This window comes from Colobus angolensis, unplaced genomic scaffold (genome assembly GCF_000951035.1).
Source record: "Colobus angolensis palliatus isolate OR3802 unplaced genomic scaffold, Cang.pa_1.0 Scaffold98, whole genome shotgun sequence".
Taxonomy (NCBI): domain Eukaryota; kingdom Metazoa; phylum Chordata; class Mammalia; order Primates; family Cercopithecidae; genus Colobus; species Colobus angolensis.
In genome coordinates, this window is record NW_012123820.1 from 2,174,654 (window position 1) to 2,195,672 (window position 21,019).

At 37.3% G+C, this 21,019-nt stretch overlaps 1 protein-coding gene across 2 annotated transcripts in view; it reads right to left on the minus strand.

The window, feature by feature from the left end:
* Nucleotides 1-21,019, minus strand: part of MORC1 (MORC family CW-type zinc finger 1) — a 173,583-nt gene that overhangs the window by 41,787 nt on the left and 110,777 nt on the right. Inside the window, exons 18-21 of one of the 2 annotated variants that reach the window (XM_011932752.1) lie at nt 12,625-12,687; nt 10,663-10,908; nt 10,410-10,481; nt 6,135-6,239 (exon numbers count right to left, since the gene is read on the minus strand). In XM_011932752.1, coding sequence (XP_011788142.1) covers nt 6,135-6,239; nt 10,410-10,481; nt 10,663-10,908; nt 12,625-12,687 — 486 coding nt within the window. The remainder of the gene's footprint in view (nt 1-6,134; nt 6,240-10,409; nt 10,482-10,662; nt 10,909-12,624; nt 12,688-21,019) is intronic. The other variant, XM_011932753.1, reaches the window with a different exon arrangement.

The window sequence follows — 21,019 nt, forward strand, 5'->3', positions numbered from 1 at the left end:
ATTGTATGGTTCCTGGTTATTAAATAGAAGGTCTATTCTAACCTTACTATAACCACACCATACATACTTTTTCATGTCTTAGCAAATCTGGGTTTGCCTCTGACATTCAGAATAGTAACTGAGAGATTATTATAAAATATGAACAATAAACGCCAATATTTATGAGAAAGGTATATATGTTGCTTCATGTTAGAATTAGAAAATTTCTACAACGTTGGTTTGGAGTGTGTGTTCCTCCAAGATGAAAAAAAGCATGTACATGTGTTTTTTTAATAAAGTCAGTACTTTCATCGCTCTGTCTTGAGCCTCAGCACATTATTGCTATTCAACTTCTCTAACTGCTGGCATCGGTAATTTTATTCCCCTGGTGTTCCTCAGTTTTGCAGCTTGCTTCAAATTGACCATTTGCTTTCCTGACCATCTGTTGTGGTCTGGCAACCGATTCTTCCCAGTCATCTTTCAGAATAGATCCCCTAGGATGTTCAGTCTGTGTGGTTACCTGTTACCTCTCACCTGGTGATGTAATTTGGATGAGCTGTTTACTTCTTTGATAGGATGTAAGATAATCTAATTCTATTGTTTCATTTGTATTTTTATAGTTTTTATGAAGCATTGTGTAGTAACAGCTGATAAGATTGCATCACTTTTGAGGGGCATGCAAAATACCAGATCCATTCCCAGATCCAGAGTGGTATGGAGTTTGCCTGGAGTAAAGTTGAACTGCCAGTTTATCACATAGCAGTGCACAGGAGTTTGTAACTATATCTAAACAAACCCTTAAATCACAGCAGTACCACAGGACACTGTTCTTCCAATAACAGCAGAACTACAGCAATACCTACTCAGACATTGATTCTCCTGACAAAGGCTAGCATACCTATAAAAGGTGTGATAAAAAAAATTTCCACTTCATTCCCATCTGGGATTAACTGGGACAAATTTGAACTTTACAAATGGGTTTGGAAATGCCTGAGACAGAACACAGTTCAGAATACTCACTATTCATCAAAAAACAGGGCAGGACATGTGTTTTGAGCACGGAAGAGAGAAAATAATAAGATTTTCTGGAGGCCAAAGGTAAAGCAACAACAGCTCATGGAAGGGGTTGGTGGTAAAGTTATGACCACAACCATATTGCTAGAGTATAATCTTGGACAAGAAAAATACTTTCTTTTTTTAGAAGCTAGGAACTAGTGGAGACCCCAAGAAGATGGGCCTCATGACTACGACTGGACTCTAGCTTGACTGGAAGGACAAAAGCTGGGTCTTAGAAGAAAAGAACCATTAACACATTGTTTAGGTCAGATTTAGGGTGAAAACGGAGAGAAATGGGCTTAAGAGAGCTTAATCTGGGCAAGGCACGGATGATGGATTGGCCTTTTAAAACTGATTCAAGATACTTGGCTGGAGAGGCCCATCTAAAAAACTTTGGAAACACAAGCCAAAATGCTGAATGTTAGCCAGCGTAATATATAAGTGGACCTTGAAACTCCCATGCCTAAGTAAAGTGTATTTAGGTACTTCAACTGACCCAAGTGGAATGGGCTGATTGAATGGATGCAGGGGACAGTTATGAAGGTGGGAGGTAAAGGGAGATGTCACATGAAGAGTGATTACACAAGGAGGAGCAAAGTCTAACAGCTGGGGCTCAAGGTGCCCACCTCCTGGCAGTGTGACCTTTAGCGAGTTTAATTTTCCCCATCTGTAAAATAGGGGTGAAAAGAATACTTGCCTCTCAGGTTATGAAGAGGTGACATGAGATGATGGAAGAACAGTACCTGAATTTCATCATGGCCACACAGAAAGAGAAAAGACCGACTCTACTAGAATACACATACCTGTGAGCATGTGTGCACGCACGCGCGCGCGCACACACACACACACACGAATTTCTGGACAATTCAGCTTTATAGGGTCAGAGATAACAAATATGGACCACCCTAGCTACCCTAAAATGGTGGAGAGGGCTGTAGCTGTCCTAACAAGATTATGAAAAATAAGAAGTTTGCTGAAACGCAGAGTCCCATACCAAATATCTCCGAAGGAACAACTGAGAGGCTATCTAGAGCATTTGGAAGAGGATTAAGATTTTTTAAAGAAAAACTCCTCATTATTTTCCTGGCAGTTTTTTTAATCTCCAGAAAATGCCCGGAGCTTTAACCAAATCCCAGTTGGAAACTTCTACAGCTCCAAATGATGTGCAAGGTCTTGCCAAGAACACGCTCATTGCATGGACTTTGAAAATGAATGGCCCACACTGGCTAAACGGCCAAGCATAAATATCAAAAAGAAAAAATGCGACCGGGCGTGGTGGCTGGCACCTGTAATCCCAGCACTCTGGGAGGCCGAGGCGGGCAGATCATGTCAGGAGATCGAGACCATCCTGACAGGGGGCTAACACAGTGAAACCCCGCCTCGACTGAAAATACAGAAATTAGCTGGGCGTGGTTGTGGGCGCCTGTAGTCCCAGTTACTTGGAAGGCTAAGGCAGGAGAATGGCGTGAACCTGGGAGGCGGAGCTTGCAGTGAGCTGAGATTGCGCCACTGCACTCCAGCCTGGGTGACAGGGCGAGACTCTGTCTCAAAAAAGAAAAGAAAAGAAAAGAAAAAGAAAAAATGTGGAAGCAATACCAACAAAGAATATGGGCAGAAGTAACTAGAGATGTGACAAATGAAGCTCCATACCACATGAATGATTTGGAGCATGTTAAATGGGAGACATGGTGCAGAACAAAGTGCCAGACATTAGAAATGATCAGAAAATAAGGATTGTCCCCACTGGGAAAAGAGGAAACAAGAAGAACGTGGTTTTTAAAAATTGCTTCAATAAGGCTGGGCAGGGGGCTCATGCCTGTAATCCCACCACTTTGGGAGGCCAAGGTGGGTGGATTACTTGAGGCCAGGAGTTCGGGCCAGCCTGGCCAAGATGGCAAAGCCCCGTCTCTATTAAAAATACAAAAACTAGCTGGATGTGGTGGCGCACGGAATTCCAGCTACTCGGGAGGATGAGGTAACAGAATCACTTGCAATGAGTGGAGATTGTGCCACTGCACTCCAGCCTGGGCGACACAGGGAGACTCTGTCTCAAAAAAATTTTAAAGGTAAAATAAAAAAATAAAAAATTGCTTCAATAGACAGGCCTTAGAATAAAAGTAATAAGAAGAGCATTCAATCAAGAATTGAGAGGTTCAGTGGTGGTAGGGAGAGAAGAAGTTAGGAAAACAAATAAAACATAACAGCCACAGCAGTGAGGTAATTTTGGAGAATGAACGATCAGATGGCTGAAACAATCAGCAACGGTAGGGTTAAATATGAATCTGGAAAGTAACAAATACTTTTGTCATTTCACTTGAAATTGCATAACTATAAGTATAAGAACCAGACTGAGATGTTGCCTGAAACATGGAACAAAGAAAAATAAAGTGCCTTAATATGAAAAAAAAAAAAAATTTCAAAAGGCAGACTGATAGACATTTATTAATTTTATTAACATAGCAAAAACAAATCTGCCAGTCAGAATGGAATTATTCTCCTGAAAGCATGAAAAAAACACAGTTATAGGAGCACAGGTAGGGATAAGGCAAAGGTTCCCAGAGTCAGTGCTCTTTTAGTATTATAGCTGCAGTGGTAACATCATCTCCGTCATGTCTCTTGGGGAGGTGGACACAGCAGGCTGTCTTAGCTGGATGCCTTTTAAATATTCAGGCACCCAGCTCACCAGCAACTGTCAGATTATAATTGGCCAGCCCATGCAGATGGGCATAATGGGACAGAATGCATAGTTTAAGTCAATATGTGCCTTCCAATTGAACTGAGGCTTTATTTATCTTTTAAATAACTAAACTGATATTATGCTATAATACAACAGTTTCATGAATTTGTACAACGTGAAGTCATCCCTGTGAGATGAAGTTTCTTTGGTGTGCTGAATATATCATATTTCTTAGTTTTCTTAGTTTCTTATACCTAAAATAAGACCCTGGGTCCCACATCCAGTAAATTTGCCAAAATAATAAATGCCACTTTTGGGGGTCAGGGGAGGGAGTCTTTTGTGGTAGCTATTTATTCTTTCTTAAGTGACAACCTCCTGCACCACCATTAGCACTGAGTGCCTTCCTTCTCGAAATTTAATAGACACAGGGACACACACACACTCACACATGCACACAGATACATGCTATAATTAGAAGATAACTAGGAAGGAGCACGGGGGATGGGACGATCTTTTTTTAATTTCTAGGTTTAAGAAAGTACAGACAGACAACATTGAGGAGCAATTATTTCCTACTTGAGTTATTGCAACTCCAGCCAAACAGAAATTAATGTGCATCTCTGGATAATACATGTTTATCCAAGTTAATTAGACACCATGAGTATGAAAACAGACATCCTGCTAGGATCACAGAGACACAAATCATACCACATAGCTACACACAGTAATATAAGAACTTGAGAACTATTACCTGAAAAGACAATATTTTAAATATAAATGCCATCTCTAATTCACGAAAAGGCACTTGCCAAAAGCTCTGTGCAAAGCTGAGAGAGGTGACAAAGTAAAGGCTACATGAAAACTCACACAGACTTTGAAACTTCTGAAAAGCAAGTGTTGAATAGTAATATTCACAGGTACAACTATATTACATTTTGCTTTGAAGAGGTCAAGAGAGGTGGCATTATTTATAACACCAGTCGCAGTTTTGTCTTTCTTTCTAGCCTCTGATTAAATTTTGACCCTTTTCCTTTTGAAAATACTTTGGTGTTTACTTTTTTCATTTAGTTGTTCTTTATTGTTAATAGTGAGGCTATTTCTGTTCCCATTCACAAATCATGTCTATACCTTTTTAACATCCCTTCAAATGGCTTTTTCAAATGATTACAATTTATGGATGAAATGATATGATGTCTGGGAGTAATGGGGGCAGGGAGGGGATATGGATGAAACAACAATGGCCATGAGTTGATAACCACTGGAGCCGGGAAATGGGCACATTTCCTATGGTTGCACTATGTTTAAAATTTTCCAAAATGAAACAACTTTTAAATAAAACCTTTGTTATAGTTATGTCATGTACTTTGTGACAATAATTTTCTGGTGAAGGACATTATCATAAATTAAGCTAAAGTCAGAAGAAATGATATGTCTCTCATTGGCACAAGTGCAATTTAAACCTAATCCACAATTCTATATAGCATTTTGAGGGACCTTACCCTAAAGACACGTCCAAAGAGGCCATGTCCTTTTCTAAATACTCTCACTTATCATGTCAAAAATAGAACCATCTAGGCTACTGTAGTTGCTCTTATGCAGGTTCAAGTTTAGCTATAAGCTTCTTGGCAATCAAGGTAAAAAGGAAACTATAGTGAGTAGTAAAATTTATATTCAGATAACAGAAAATATCAAACAGATTTTTTCCCTGACATTAAATTCTCATGTGTCAATTACTTTTAGTGAGTTCTTCAACAGAAAGGACACTATATAACATAATGAACACCATGCCTTCACAGATGAAACATTTCTCATATAGTAAGTCCTTGAATCATTTCTTCCTGAACACCAAGGGCTTTTCACGTTTGGTTTAGTGAAGGCAAAGCAACTCGATTCTACAGGAGCCCAGACATGTACTCCTTGATACCAACTATCAAGTTAGAAATAGGAACACATTATTTAAAGGAGAAAATGGGGAGCATGCCCATAATCCTTGAATAGACTTTTCTCTGCCTAATTTAAGTCAATTCAGAATTAAACCTTCTGGTGAGAGTCCAAATTACAAATTATAGAAAGGATCATATTCTTCAGATTTGGGAATGAGTTTTCACAATGACCTTCAAGTTATACATACAACTTTTGTAAATTTTTGTATATTTACATATATATTAAGGCTTTCTTAGCCTGATAACTAAAACAGAAAGGGGCTGTGGATTGGGGGTGGAGATGCGTAAGTTCCAAATGTATGTCTACTAGTTTATGTAGCCTTGAGCAAGTAACTTAAACTTTTCTGAGTCTTATTTCTTCATCGAAAAACTAGGTTATCCAACTAAATGTTTCCATTACTTTGAGGCACTAACAGATCCCTCTAATCTTTGTGAATATGAAAATCTCAAGGTGTCATTTAGTGTGTAGTTTATCTCACCAGGATAATATCTGAATCACTCTCGCTGTTGTCATCTTCAATCAATACCTTACATTCCTCTACAAAGTTCAGACTCTGCTTCTTTTTCATTTCCCAAAAAGCAGCCTGTAACAAGGAATTAACAAAAAAAAATACAAGGATTAGTTGCAATCAATGGTACCATTAAGCTACCTTCACTCTTCATTCTGCCTCTACATACTGTAGATTTTTGTAGGATATATAGTGAAAATTCAATTTCTGATCTTTGCACATGATAAGCACGTGGTAAGATTTACTCAGAGCATATCTACCTTCCTAATTACATGCTGCTTAGGTTAATATTAAAATTAATTATATTTCCTGAACCTTCTCTGTTAGTGGTAATGCCTAGTGTGTTTATTGGACAGGATATTAGAAATTTACTACAAATAATCCTTGAGTAATCAAACGTTGTTTCAATTACAGTTTAAAACCTGATTAAATTAATTTTTCAAGTGCTTATAAAGAATTTCACAATCTCCTGATTTATCCAGGAGAAAATGGGGTTTTCTAGATTTTCTTAAATATACAATGTCTTCTGGAATGAAATTAGCTTATCCTTCTATTTGTTTGTTTGTTTGTTTTTTTGAGACAGAGTCTCACTCTGTCACCCAGGCTGGAGTGCAGTAGTGCGATGTTGGCTCACAGCAACCTCTGCCTTCCAGTTTCAAGCGATTATCCTACCCCAGTCTCCTGAGCAGATGAGATTACAGGCACCCACCACTATGCCTGGGAAATTAGCTTATTTTTCTAAGAACTGATATGCAATCTGTCTCCATTTCTTCATCTTCCACTTAGCAGGTAAATTCATTACTTTTAGTAGCAAAAACAGCAATTACTTTTAGTGGCAAAAACAGCAATTACTTTTGCATGAATCTATAATCTGGTTTCTACCCTTTCTACTCCAACAACAAAAATATTCCTGAGATCATCCCTCTTACCTCTAAATCATTAAGTCAACAGACAATTTTTAGGTCTTTGGCAAGCTGAGATGGCTTCTCAACAGAATTTAGCCTTCGTGACAGTCTCTCTTCAAATCACCCTTTTCCTCCATTTTGGTTTTAATGAAATAGTAAATTCCTGGTTTCTTCTCTTACTGCTCTGGCAATTCCTTCACAATCATCTGTGCACACCTGTACTCTCGTAGCTAGCCACAAAATGCTAAAATTCCGCAAGTTTCTGTCTAGTCCTTCTTTTCTTCTTACCCATTCAACCTCATTCATCCCCAGGCATGTAAATACCTCACAAGACTGTCTCCTATTTAAACCTCACCTCTGAAATCCAGACTCATGTTTATGACTTTTCACTTGGCACATCCTCTTGTAAGTCTCAAACCATGTAAGCTGAACTCATGCTGTTCTCCAGAAGCCCAGTCACCTTCTACAATGACCAATTTCAATTAATGGAATCACCATTCAACCTGGTGAAAGAACTCAAAATTCCGTAGTCATTCTGCCGTTTTCCTCTACATGATCCTCTATATCCAATAAAGACAGACCCCAGGAAAGGGCAGCGTTACCTCCTCCATCACCATTATCCTAGCCTACACCACTGTGGTCTCTCCATCAGAACACGGTCTAGTCTCCTAACTGCTCTGCCCACATTCACTTCTGTTAAGCATTACCTGTGAAACAGAAACATCATGTACTGGTTATCAGTACAGGATAAACTCCAATTTATCAGTCTCCATAAACTCCAATCTTCAGAAAGCCCCTGAGACTTCCAAACTTTCACTCCAGTGTCTGGATGACGTCACCGTCCTCTGGGAAGCCTGTCTTGACGTCCCACCTTCCCCATCCAGCACATAACCCCATCTAGTACTGGTTATCAGTTTCAGAGGAGGAGTCTCAAAACTTCTGCCTATAGTATCTTGCTTATTGGAGTTGCCAAAGAAAACACAATGCAGTCAGGCACTAGATGGAACAATGCTTTACTCACATAGAGAAGAGCAAGATCAGCCTCAGAAGTGTGTATCAGTCCCCCATGCCCAGCAGGCTCCCCCATCAGCCAATGCTGGGCAATTGGCCACATGCACCCTTCTCATGCTACAGGAGAAAGATGCTGTGTTCCCTCCCTAAGGAAGATAGATATAGCAGTGGGGTTGACCAAGGTTTCATGTGACACACACATTTAAGCAGAACAAAAGAGCATACACTGGACTTGCAACAGAGAAAGATATTTCCATACAAGGCAATAAACCCAGCATAGGCCATGTGTGGTCTTCATCTCTTGGTAAGAAACAGTCCCAGGCTCAAGGTCCATTCTTATGCAGCAAGGTGGAGGCCAAAATGCTATACCCCTCAGACTGTCTTTCCCAACAACTCTGCTCTCTACTAACCTTTCTTCTATACTCAGCCAAAGCAATCTTCACTAAAGAAAACTCTGATCATGTCACTTTCCTGCTTGAAACTCTTCAATGGTTTCCCATTACTTACAGGATAAATGCAAAACCCCTTATGGGTAGCCTATAGGACCTGCCCTACTCCTTCACACCACAGTCCCTTTCCATCTCTTTTCCCTGCCATAGATTACTTGTCTTTTTAAAGTTCTTCATATTCACCATGTTTCCTCTTTTTCCATTGCTTAGAAGTGCTTTTCCTCCCCTTTTACCAATGTAATTACATTTCAATCCTAAAAGGCTAGTTACCATATTTTCTGGGAAGATGTTCCTGTCCTACCAGAATCAAAAACCCTTATTATAAACACTCATGCTACTGTGTCATAAAAACTGCCATAGTAGCAGTTGACATTTGTCTCTGTAATTATTGGGTGTCTGTCTCTATCACTAGACTGTAAGTTTGATGGTGGCAGAAACCATATGTGGTTTTATTCCCAAATCTCCTGTGACTGGCATACTGAATGGCACATGGTAAAATTATATATATACAGACACATCTATGTATATACTGGTATAAGTATATATATCTACATGAAGTGTGTATATATTGCTTCATATAGCTTTACATATTATATGTTTATGCACACACACATGCACGTGCATACTGAGTGAGTCCCTGTATGTAATGTCTAAAATGTTTTTTTCTAACACTTGGACACACTCTCAACTTCTCAATGGACTGTACGTTCTTAGAGCATGTAACATATCTATACAATAAACTGACAAATCCTAAATCTTGAAGTTGTACAGCTAATCAGTCTTTCTGGAATTCTGAGTTAAAAGAGATATGATTATAAAGTGATAACATGCAGGAGTTTGAACACAGCAAGGGTTGAATATCTGCTGAATATATAAAACGTTACATTCAAGTACAATACATAATTCAAATCAACAAAAAACTTGAAATTCTGTAGGTTGTAAACAGATTCAGCTTGGCTCATATAGTCTCAAGCAAAGATTTGGGCAAAGATTTCAAAATTATAGGAAAATGGACTTGAAATACTTTTAAGAGGATGAGCTACCCAAAAAATGGTATTACGGAAAGGCTGCCTTAGGAAGTAAGGATTTTTACCAAAGATTTTCAGAGAGTCTGTATACCATTTGCCAAAGATATTATAAGGAATGTGTGAGACTTCTATAATGTAACTACTATTCAAAATAATTCTTTTGGGAAGGATCATGCATAAAATATCTTGCCTTCCACCATGACTAATGCCATGTCTTACACTGGGTAGAACTCAGCAGATATTTGCTAATTAAGTAAGTTTATGGCTTTCAGAGCCTATAGCAGTTCATTTGAGTATTTCCTATGGTGTACAGTATCTGCTCTTTCAGGTTGAATTTAATTTGTGGAAATAGTAAAAGGGCATTAGAAGTCAAACGTGATGGACAAGGTAGATAAACTAGGCAGTAAATTTTGGCTTAAAAAGATATAAAATGAAAGTTATTGAGATGATGTCTATAATCATTCAGCACTGAACCTAGCACAGGGTAAATGCCCATTCAATTGTAGGCATTAATATTGTCATAAACTGAGTCTGAGGGCAAATCCTCAAAAAAAAAAAAAAGAACTAAATAATGGCAACTCTGTAAGAATAAATGTGTTGTGATTCTTTTCAAAGAAATAAACTCATCTGTACACATGAAAATTCTAGAGTGGTGCATTTGTTAACATGACTCTCAACACTTAGTAATACATTATATCCCTGTTTTTTCAGAACCTTGATTACAGGGTAACAATATGTATGATTTAGCTAAGCATTTTTCCTATAAAGCATTGAACACAAAACTTAAAGATTAAAGGTTTATCCTATATGAATATTTCTCCCTTAAATACAAATTTAAAAGCCTTTTCCCACCTGGGCATTCTTCAGGGGCTCTTCAGTTGGTTGAGCTCTCCAGACACTGATAATATTAGCACTCTGACTTTCCTTTCAAAACAGAGAATACAGAAAAAAAAATTAGAAATTGGGACCTTGTCCAGGAAACACAGATTGCAATGTATATTTTATAATTAGAGTGTCTCAAAATGTGAAGATGAAGCAAAACCTTGACCGAATGCTATTTCCAGAATAAGTGAATTGTTTTGTGAACAAGAAACAATGATAATACCTGGGATCTCTCAGCTAGTTTGACATTTTCTGGCAGAGCTACTGGAAGTCTCTGCTGTTGAGAGTTCATTTTCTCCTCCATAGACTTTTTCATAATTTTCGTTTCTGAAATATACTCTACATCAGAGTCTGTCTCTTCTATGTCTCTTTTCTGTCCTCTGTGGCTCACTGAAAGCTCAAAGGATGCAAGAGATTCATGCTTCAAGTCATCGCCCAAAAGCCTGATTTTCTGGGTTTTGGTATTTTCCTTAAATAACAAAGAACATGTTTTTATTTTTTGGTAGATAGTTTATTTATAATTAATCACCACTTCTCTCATAACCTCATTATAATAGGTATTTCTTATTACTAATAAAAAATTTAAAAATCAAAATTTAAATTTAGAAACTTTAGCAAATGTGTAATGCCACAATGGCTTATTAAGAATTTGATTCCTAAATAGCCGCAAAGTTGTGCTGGGTCAAGAAATCTGATTTTGAGGATAAAAAAGCCCAGCAATTGAGAACACACCGTGTATTCTGACTTCATCCCAATAGAGGTTCACTTGCCTTTGGCTCCCTGCTGCAAACAAGGGTGGTCCTCATCCCTATCCACATTCACATCCTGCTTCCTGCCCCTTGCTAGCTGCTACTGCAGTCAATGAAGGATATATTTGCTAAGACATCTAGAATACATGTGCCTGCGTGTTAGAGCCTATTCTCTTTTGTAAGAAACCAAAAATAACTATTAGAAGGAGAGGAGTTGAGGGCAGAGGACTGAGTGACATTCTAGTTATTCTAAGCATATCATTATCCTCCATAGCCTTAGTGTCCACTAGTCAAGTAACCTTCTCAGCAACAGTGCTGAGGGCTCAGTGAAACTCTTTAGCTCCCATTTTCCTTCACATAAACCACCACCATTTTGTAAAGTTATGATACAGTTGAGTATACTAGTTTGTTCATAGCTAAGTCAAATCTCAAGGCATGAGACAATGTTATTATTACAGAGGACTTACAATGACATGTTACAATCTATTTCCTATGGCAAGTTACTTGCAGGTGATTTTTACAGCTCTCCACTCCAGAAGAATCCCTTTCTTCATCTTGCGGTCAGACTCTGGTGATGATTTATTATAAAACGGGTAGGTTCTAACTCTGGTTTTGTAATTCAGGTATGTGGTGATCTTAGATAAATTACTATGAAAGGAGGGAGCTGGATTATAAGACTATACTAGCTCCAACTCATTACTGGGTTCATTGGTCTCTGATTCCTTGATATAGTAGCAGAAGGTGCAAATTAAAAACACACACACATAAACTAAAAAGACAGGATGGAAACAACTGTTTCAATATTTAAAGTGAATGGTAAAGAAATGCCAAAGATACAAAATACATTATGTATATCAGAAATCTATTTATTTAAAGGTTATCTGAGTTTATAAATCCCATCATCTGCCTGTTAAGAAATGTGAATAATTAAAATTATAAAGAGTTCCATATTTTTGTGTGTGACTGATATAACTGAGAAGCTCTAACTAAAGGCTCAAACATGTTCCTCTCTAAATTTTAAATTCTACGTAAGAACAGACATCTGAGGAATATAATGTAATATGACATTTAGCAAACACAAGAAATGATACAGGAACTATATATACAACATATTTCTAGGGAAATACACATCCGTAGACAAAAAATATGTATGTATATATCCCTAGAAAGTATTGGAAAGAAATACATCATTTTAAAAGGTTATTATGTACAGGAAGGAAGATAATGGGTGATTTAAATTTTGTTTATGTTTTACTTTCTAACTTATCCCTAATAAACATGTATCACTCTAACAAGAATAAAATGGCAGTTAAAATCTATTCGTGCTTCACTGTGTGAACCTCATAAAACATGAAGACTGTTGGCCCTCGATAAGGCTTATGCTTCACATGGTTAAAACATGACATAAATTGCTTAATCCCACATTAATTACTCACCTTATTTGCCGAAGTTAAGCAGGTGGAAGTGACAGTGATTTCGTCCACTGGTATAAATTGAGGCTTTATGGGAAAACAAACCATTAAGGCAAATGTAAGTAAAAATAACCTTCAGTTGGCATAGGGTAATAATTCAGCATTCTCCATTTCTTAAAGAAAGGTCAAGATAGCAAACCCTCAAGAATAATTGTTCAAGGAGTGCATTTAAGTTTAGATATACTGCAATAATGTTCTGATTAGTAGTGACAAGACAGTGCAAGAAAATCCAATGGTTTGTTGAAGCATTATGGATCAAATGTCTTTGAACAAGGCACTGCTCTGTTGAACTGAGTCTTGTGTCCAGCCTCCACCGTCCTTGTCTCTTTTCTCTCAAGACTCTCACTCTCTGTTCCCCACCTACAGGGTCGTGGGTCTGGAAGGAATCCTGACCTTAGGCAGCAGCACTGTCTAACTCAGAGCTCTGGGCATCAGCTTCAATGGACTCTTGAGTCCATAATGCAGTCAGTGCCCAATCACATTTACTATTCCTCAGGCTTATTTACATGTTTCCATACTTTGGCCTGAAATGACTTTTCCAAACTTGTCCATTTGTCAAATTCCACTCATCCTTCAAGTCTCAGTTCAGATAACTATCCTGAAGGTCTCCTCCAGTTCCCCAAGGGATAATTAATTGCTTTATCTTCTATGCCCTCATGGCATTGTTTCTCTCTACATGTTTATAGAGGTAATGTAGTCACATGTGACAACACATTTTTAGAAGTATATTAAAATGAAGCCTCTTTACTACTTCAGTCTCCACTTGTCTAATTCATATTCCATTAACATGTGACCACTGATACCACCATCTTGTTTAATGTTTCTGGAGATTTGTTTATATTTCATATATATAAGCATATATATATGTGTGTGTGTATATATATATATTTTTTCCCACTTTTTGTGGCAGGGAAAGATGGTAGTATATTATACACACGGTCTTTATCATGCCTTTTTACTTAAGGATATCTCCTAGAGGTCTTTCTCTTTAGTATATAAAGAGCTTCTTATTCTCTTTTACAGCTGTATTGTTGTATTCCAGTGTATTGTTGCAAAAAAAATGTATTTAACCAGGTCTGTTGATTGACATTTGGATCTTCTCAATCTTTTACTATACAAACAATTTTGCAGTGACCAACCTAGTAAATAGGTAATTTCACATCTGGGTGAATATGTCCATATAATCAATTTCCAAAAGTGAAATTTCTGGGTCAAAAAGTACATGCATTTATAATTTGGATAGACACTGCTAAATTGTCTCTGCCAGGCTTTTTGGTGGCCTAGCATATAGTCAACCTGTGATTATTCCAAGAGTACTTAAAGAGAAATACATACTCTATTTTGAGAGTGCAGAGTTTAGATAGATAGATAGATAAAATTATATGTATATTGCTATTATTATTATTATTGATTGTTTAGGTATCCCTGAGCTGAGAGTAAGTTAAAGTTTCCTATTACTAGTATGATTGTCTCTTTTTTTCACATATCACTTGTAACTATTGCTTTATTGATATCATATACATGTTTGATATTGGTTCAACCATTTTATTTTACCCTTTACTTTTATAATTTAAGTTTTTAATGACACATAGTATTTTCTCTTTTTCTGGTGACCTCCATTATGGTGATAACTTTATGTAATATTTTTAGTTTTCTCCGTCTTTAGATAGGATCTATGTATTTCCTACTCTGAACAGTGGCAAAATTTGTTTATTTTCTCTTCCCCCATTTCTTCCCCTGATATTTATCAACAGTATGATCCTTCCCAGTGTCTAACTTAGTACTAAGAAGTATGCTGAAATCAAATAAATGACACCTCTTGGTCTCCTATCACAGTTGAGGCAAACATCAAACTACTTTTCCTTTCTATCACCCTTGTCTTTCCTTTTTGGTTAGCTTAATTATTTTTACATTGCCAGGGTATTTACACTCAGTTTGGTGTTTAATGTCACATATGTTTTAGGCTTTTTGCTTTAATTAAATACAGTCAATGCTTACATCCAGTTCTTTGCTGTAGAATTTTCAGACATCTCTTGCTGGTTGAAGTTTGATCCCTGGTAGTTTCCTCAAAAAGAGACCATGAGAATATTTCCTGAGTTCTTTCCTATTTTTATTTTATTTTATTTACTTATTTATTTATTTGAGATGGAGTCTTGTTCTGTCGCCAGGCTGGAGTGCAGTGGTGCAATCTCCCCTCACTGCAACCTCCACCGCCTGGGTTTGAGCGATTCTCCTGCCTCAGCCTCCCAAGTAGCTGAGACTACAGGTGCACAACTCTATGCCCAGCTAATTTTTGTAGTTTTAGTAGAGACAGGGTTTCACCATGTTGGCCAGGATGGTCTCCATCTCTTGACCTTGTGATCCGCCCGCCTCGGCCTCCCGGAGTGCTGGGATTACAGGCGTGAGCCACCATTCCCAGTTCTTTCTTATTTTTAAAACTATTTACCTGTAGGCTTTTTATGTGAAGAGTAATTTAGTGAATATAAAAGTCTTGGTTCACATTTCCTGTCCATGAGGATCTTACAGTTTTTACTTCATCACCTGGAGCTGATTTTTTTTTAGATAAGAAGTTTGAAGCCAAAGTGAACTGTTTTGTCCCTATAGGTGACTTGATGTTTATACCTGTTGGTCAAAGGAATCTGTATTTTTTTACAGTCGAGTAATTTTATTATAATAAATGTCTTACTACTGACTATTCTGGGGGCAGTTTTTCCTATTGTGTACCATTTCAAACATGTAGCTTCAAGTTTTACCCTTTTCCTGAAAAGCATGCCTGATTTCTATCTTTAAAAATGTGTTCTTCCATTATTCTGTTTTCTCTGGGTATTCAAATTGTGCAAATATTGTGTCTCATTCTTACTTCTATCATTATCATTTTCTGTGTAATTAATTGTAAGCAATTCTTTCCTAATTTCTATTATTTTTATTTGCTTTTTACTTTTATCCTCTACACCAGGGGACAGCAAACTTTTTCTGTAAAAGGTTAGATAGAAAATAGTTTTGCAGGTCACGTACAGTCTCTGTTGTGTGTTCTCTGTCTCTCTCTCTCTCTCTCCTCTCCCTCTTTCTCTCTTTACCATCTAAAAATGTAAAAGTCATTTGCAGCTTGTGGGCCATAAATGAACAGGGGGTGGCCTGAATTTAGCCCATGGGTAATAGTTTGTGACCTGTGTTCTATATCCCCACTATCCTTACCAAAATGATAATTTGCCTTGTGTTCTTTCCAATTGTATGATTTCATTTCTTCTGTTTAAGTTCTGAAAATTATGTTTTATTTCATTGTCTCCTACAGTCTCAGCATCTCTTCACAACTCCTTATATTTCTGTTTTAGAATCTTCTTGCATAAAAATGACTTTTTTTCATTGAGTTTTTAAAAATGTATGTATAAATGTATCTGTTTAATTTCCTTCTGATGTGCATTTTAATTTTTCTTTTTTCTAATTTACAGCTTTAGTGAGATATAGCTGACAAACAAGTAACAGCACAAAATTCAAATATATAATTTGAAAGCTTTTGATACATGTATAATAATCAAGATAATTAACATACCGATCATCCCCAAAACTTTCCTTGTCTCCCCAGCACCTCTTCCAACCCTGTCCCATTCCTAAGCAACCACTGATCTGCTTTCTCTTGCTGTCAATTAGGTGCATCTTCCGGAGTTTTATATTAAGTGAAATCACACAGTATGCAATCTTTTTTTTGTTTGACTTCTTTCACTCAGAAGAATTATTTAAAAGCTCATCCATATTGCTGTGTGAATCAAGAGTGCATTCCTTCCTGTTACTAAGTAATTTTCCACCGAATGGGCATGCCATAATTTGTCCTTTCACCTTTTGATGGTCATCTGGATGGCTTCCAGGTTTTGGCAATTACAAACAAAGCTGCTTAGTATAAGCACACAAGCACAAGTTTTGAACTGGACATATGCTTACATTTCTTTTGACTAATACCTCGGAGTGGAATATCTGGGTCATATGATAGGTGTATCTTCAACTTTTTAAAAACTGCCAAACTAGGCTTACTCCTACAATCCCAACCCTTTGGGAGGCCAAGACAGGAGGATCGCTTGAGGCCAGGAGTTTGAGACTGCTGTGAGCTATGACTGTGCCACTGTACTCCAGCATGGGCAACAGTGAGACCACATCTCAAAAAACAAAAACCAAAACAAACAAAAAAACCCTGCCAAACTGTTTTCCTGTCATTTTACCATTTTGCATTTTTAATGGTTGCTCTCTTTCCTAGGTCAACATAGCATAATCATTTTAACTTTATCCATTGTAGTGAGTGTGTAGTGGTTATTTCATGGTGGTTTTAATTTGCAATTCCCTTAATTATTCATGAAACTGACTTTTCATGTGTTTCTTGGCTATCTGCATGTCTCCTTTGGTTAAGTACCTGCTTAAATGTGTCTATTTTTTAACTGCATTGTTTTCTTACTATTTTTGTGTTTGTTTTTGTTTCTGTTTTGAGACAGAGTTTCGCTCTTGTTGCCCAGGCTGAAGTGCAACGGCACAATCTTGGCTCACCGCAACCTCTGCCTCCCAGGGTCAAGCGAGTCTCCTGCCTCAGCCTCCCAAGCAGCTGGGATTACAGGCAAGCACCCCCATGCCCGGCTAATTTTGTATTTTTAGCAGACATGGGGTTTCTCCGTGTTGGTCAGGCTGGTCTTGAACTCCCGACCTCAGGTGGTCCACCCGCCTTGGCCTCCCAAAGTGCTAGGATTACAGGCGTAAGCCACTGAGCCCAGCCGAGTTTTAAAAGTTCTCTCCATACTCTAGATACAAGCCCACTGTCAGGTATTGTTTTGCAAATATTTTCTCCCAGTCTGTAGCTTGACTTCAATTTCTCAACAACGTCTTCTGAAGAGCAAAAGTCATTAATTTTGATGAGGTACAATTAAAAAAAAATTCTTTTTATAGTTCATGCATTTTGTGTCACATTTTAGAAATATATGCCAAATACCAGGTCACTAAAATTTCTTCCTATATTTTCTTCTAGGAGGTTATCTTTTACATTTAGCTCCATGATCCATTTCAAAATAATGTTGTATATGACAGGAGGTAAGAATAAATGTTTATTATTTGGGGGGATATATGATTATCCAAATGTTTTGGTTCCATTTGTTGAAAAGATTCTTATTCTCTCATTAAAACGTCTTGGTCCCTTAGTTGAAAATCAGCTGGCCATAGACTTGTGGGTCTATTTCTAAACTCTCTATTCCATTTCATTGCTATATTTGTCTCTTTTTACACCAATACCACACTGACTTAACTAAAGTTTTATTACGAGTATCAAAATTAGGTAGTATGATTCCTCCAACTTTGTTCTTTTTTAAGGTTATTCTAAGTTCTTTGCACGCCATATAAATTTTAGAATGAGTTTTTAATTTCTATCAAAATGCTTGCTTGAATTTTAATTGATGCTAACTGGGGAGAATAGACATCTTAGCAATGTTGACTCTTCAAACTCATGACATAGAATCTCTCTCCATTTATGTGTTTTATTTAATGTTTTCAGCAGTGTTCTATAGCTTTCCCTGTACAGGTCTTACATGTCTTTTCCCAAATTTATCTCCAAGTAGTTAATATATTTTAATGCTATTGGAAATGGTATTTTTCAATTTCAATTTCCAATTGTTTGCTGCTAATATATAGAAAGTTAATTTTTATATATTGATTTTGTATCCTGCAACCTTGTTAAAGCTCATTTCAGTAGTTCTAGTAATTTTCTATAAATATTATGTTTTCTACACAAACTATCAGATTTTGAAAGAAAAAAAACTTTTACCTCTTCTTCTGCAATCTGAGTGCCTTTTCCTTCTTTTTCTCTCTTTTCACACCATCTAGAACCTCCTGTACAATGTGGAACTGGAGGGTGAGAGCGAAACTCCCTTGCCTCATTCCTGACCTTAGTGGGAGAACATTGATTCTTTCACTAATAAGCAAGATTTTAGCTGCAAGTGTTTTGTAAATGTCCGTTATCAATTGAGAGAGTTTTCTTCTATTCCTGCTTTTCTGAAAATTTTATCAGGAATGGCTATAGTTGCTCCTTTTTTGTATTTATATTTTGCTAGAATTCTTTAACATTTTTCTTGCAGTATTTTATTTGTTATATAATTATATGGTTTCTTATTGATATTTTACTGGAATCTTTTTTTTTTAATGTATCTGTTTAGATGCTATACTAGTTGCTTTTTTAAAACATGTCATTCTAAAAGTTGGATTTTCCAGGACCAGCTCTTTCCCAGAGCTTTCTATAGAAAGGGTAAGTGGAGAGGGTAAATTTCTAGGCAAGTTATTTTTCACAAGACTAGCTTCTTTTCCTCTGATATCTACAAAAAAAATACCACTTCTGCAAATTGCGCCTTATTTGAGTCCTTTCATGTGCATTTCACATTTTCTACTTCTCTGAATCACAGTTGGTCCAGTAGGGTTCCTGTTGCCTGCTGGCTATTGCAGATAATGGCTATAGCTTTTCCATCTCTAGATGTATCCTTCTTCAGTAAGTGTATTTGTATTGATTCTTCTGATATGCTATCGCCGGGCTCCTCCTTCGATTTCTCTTCCGTTCTTCCTGTGGAGCTCCTGCATTATCTCGACTGTTTTGAGCAGCTCTGAGAAATATGCTGATACACATCTATGCTATGGCTTGAATGTGTCCCCCCAAAAGCATGTACTGGAAACTTAATCTGCAATGCAACCGTGTTGGGAGGTTGGGCCTAAAGGGAGGTGTTTAGGTTATGAGGATTCCATTCTCATGAATGGATTAATGCCAATTACTACAGGATTTGAGACTGCAAGTTCAATCTCTCTCTGTCTCTCTCGCCCTCCTTCACTCTCTTGCCTTCTGCCATGGGAATACACAGCAAGAAAGCCCTGAAAAGATGCTGGTACCTTGATATTGAACTTCCCAGCCTCCAGAACTGTGAGAAATAAATTTCTTTTCTTGATAAATTACCCAATCTTTGGTGTTTTGTTATAGTATCACAAAAGAGACTAAGACAGTTTCCTAGTTTGACTAAAATTCCAGTTTGCATTTTTGTCTTCCATTTTCTGTGTTGCTCTTACAAGACGTTCAGAAAAAGAATGGGGAAATGCTAAGTCTATATAGCCATATTTATACCAAAAGTCCACTGTCATACTTTACCTACCTTTATCATTGTATGTATCACAATATCTAATAGTTACATGTTGACATGTGGGTCTCTTTCAATAAATTATAAACTCCCAATTATTTGTTTTTATCTGTAGTACCTCGTACAAGATTTTGAGTATTACAGGTTCTCAACAAAATGTTGATGATTGGCAGGATAAACAGATGCTTCTAGAGCCTACTGCTCATGTCTTTCATAGCCAAAACAGTGCCACAAGTCCACTCTACATTCAAAAGGTGGTTACTTCTCCACTACTTGTTGGAGCTTAACACAGTATTTGGATGCTTTATATTAAATTCCAGGGTATACTCTCTTCCAGTGTTTGCATCACTCTGGGATGAGTTTTGTTCCTAATACAGCAAAATGGATTCCACAACGTACAATTCTCTTAAATTATCTGGGTTTGTAATATTTTAGGTGCTAGCTTGAAGATAATTATTTTGTGCTAGTTTTATTGTAATGGATTTTGACCTGAACTATTAATCACATCACTAAACAGAATTTTGAGTAAATAAAAATTTTATAAGTTCCATTTTATAAGTTCTATAAATTATACTCTTTCATTTTAATATCAGAGTTGCTTCTACAAAAGAACTTGAGATATTATAGAAAAACACAGCAAAGATGTCTCAACTACATTTTGAGTAGAAAGACATTAATCATTTGTTTGTTTTTTAAGACAGAGTCTCACTCTATCACCCAGGCTGGAGTGCAGTGGCACGATCTCAGCTCACTGCAACCTCTGCCTCCTGGGTTCAAGCAATTCTCCTGCCTCAGCCTCCCGAGTAGCTGGGATTACAGGCACCCGCCACCACTCCCAGCTAATTTGTTGGTATTTTTAGTAGAGATGGGGTTTCACCATGTTGGCCAGGTTGGTTTCAAACTCCTGACCTCAAGTGATCTGCCCTCCTTTGCCTCCCAAAGTGCTAGGATTACAGGTGTGAGCCACCACACCCAGCCCCAAATAAAACATTTTATGTTAATACAGACACAGTAATGACCTCCAGTAACAGGGTGAAGGCAAAAATTCACTCATAATTGGAAGAACACAGCAGGAGACAGAGGAAGAATTCAAAGACAGCTGCACTGAACACCTTTTCTACCTTAGATCTATACCTAGAAGGTTTTACCATAGTCAATGAATGGGTTATGTTTTAACTATATATTTAGTAAAGTACACCATATCCTTAAGAGTGTTGGAT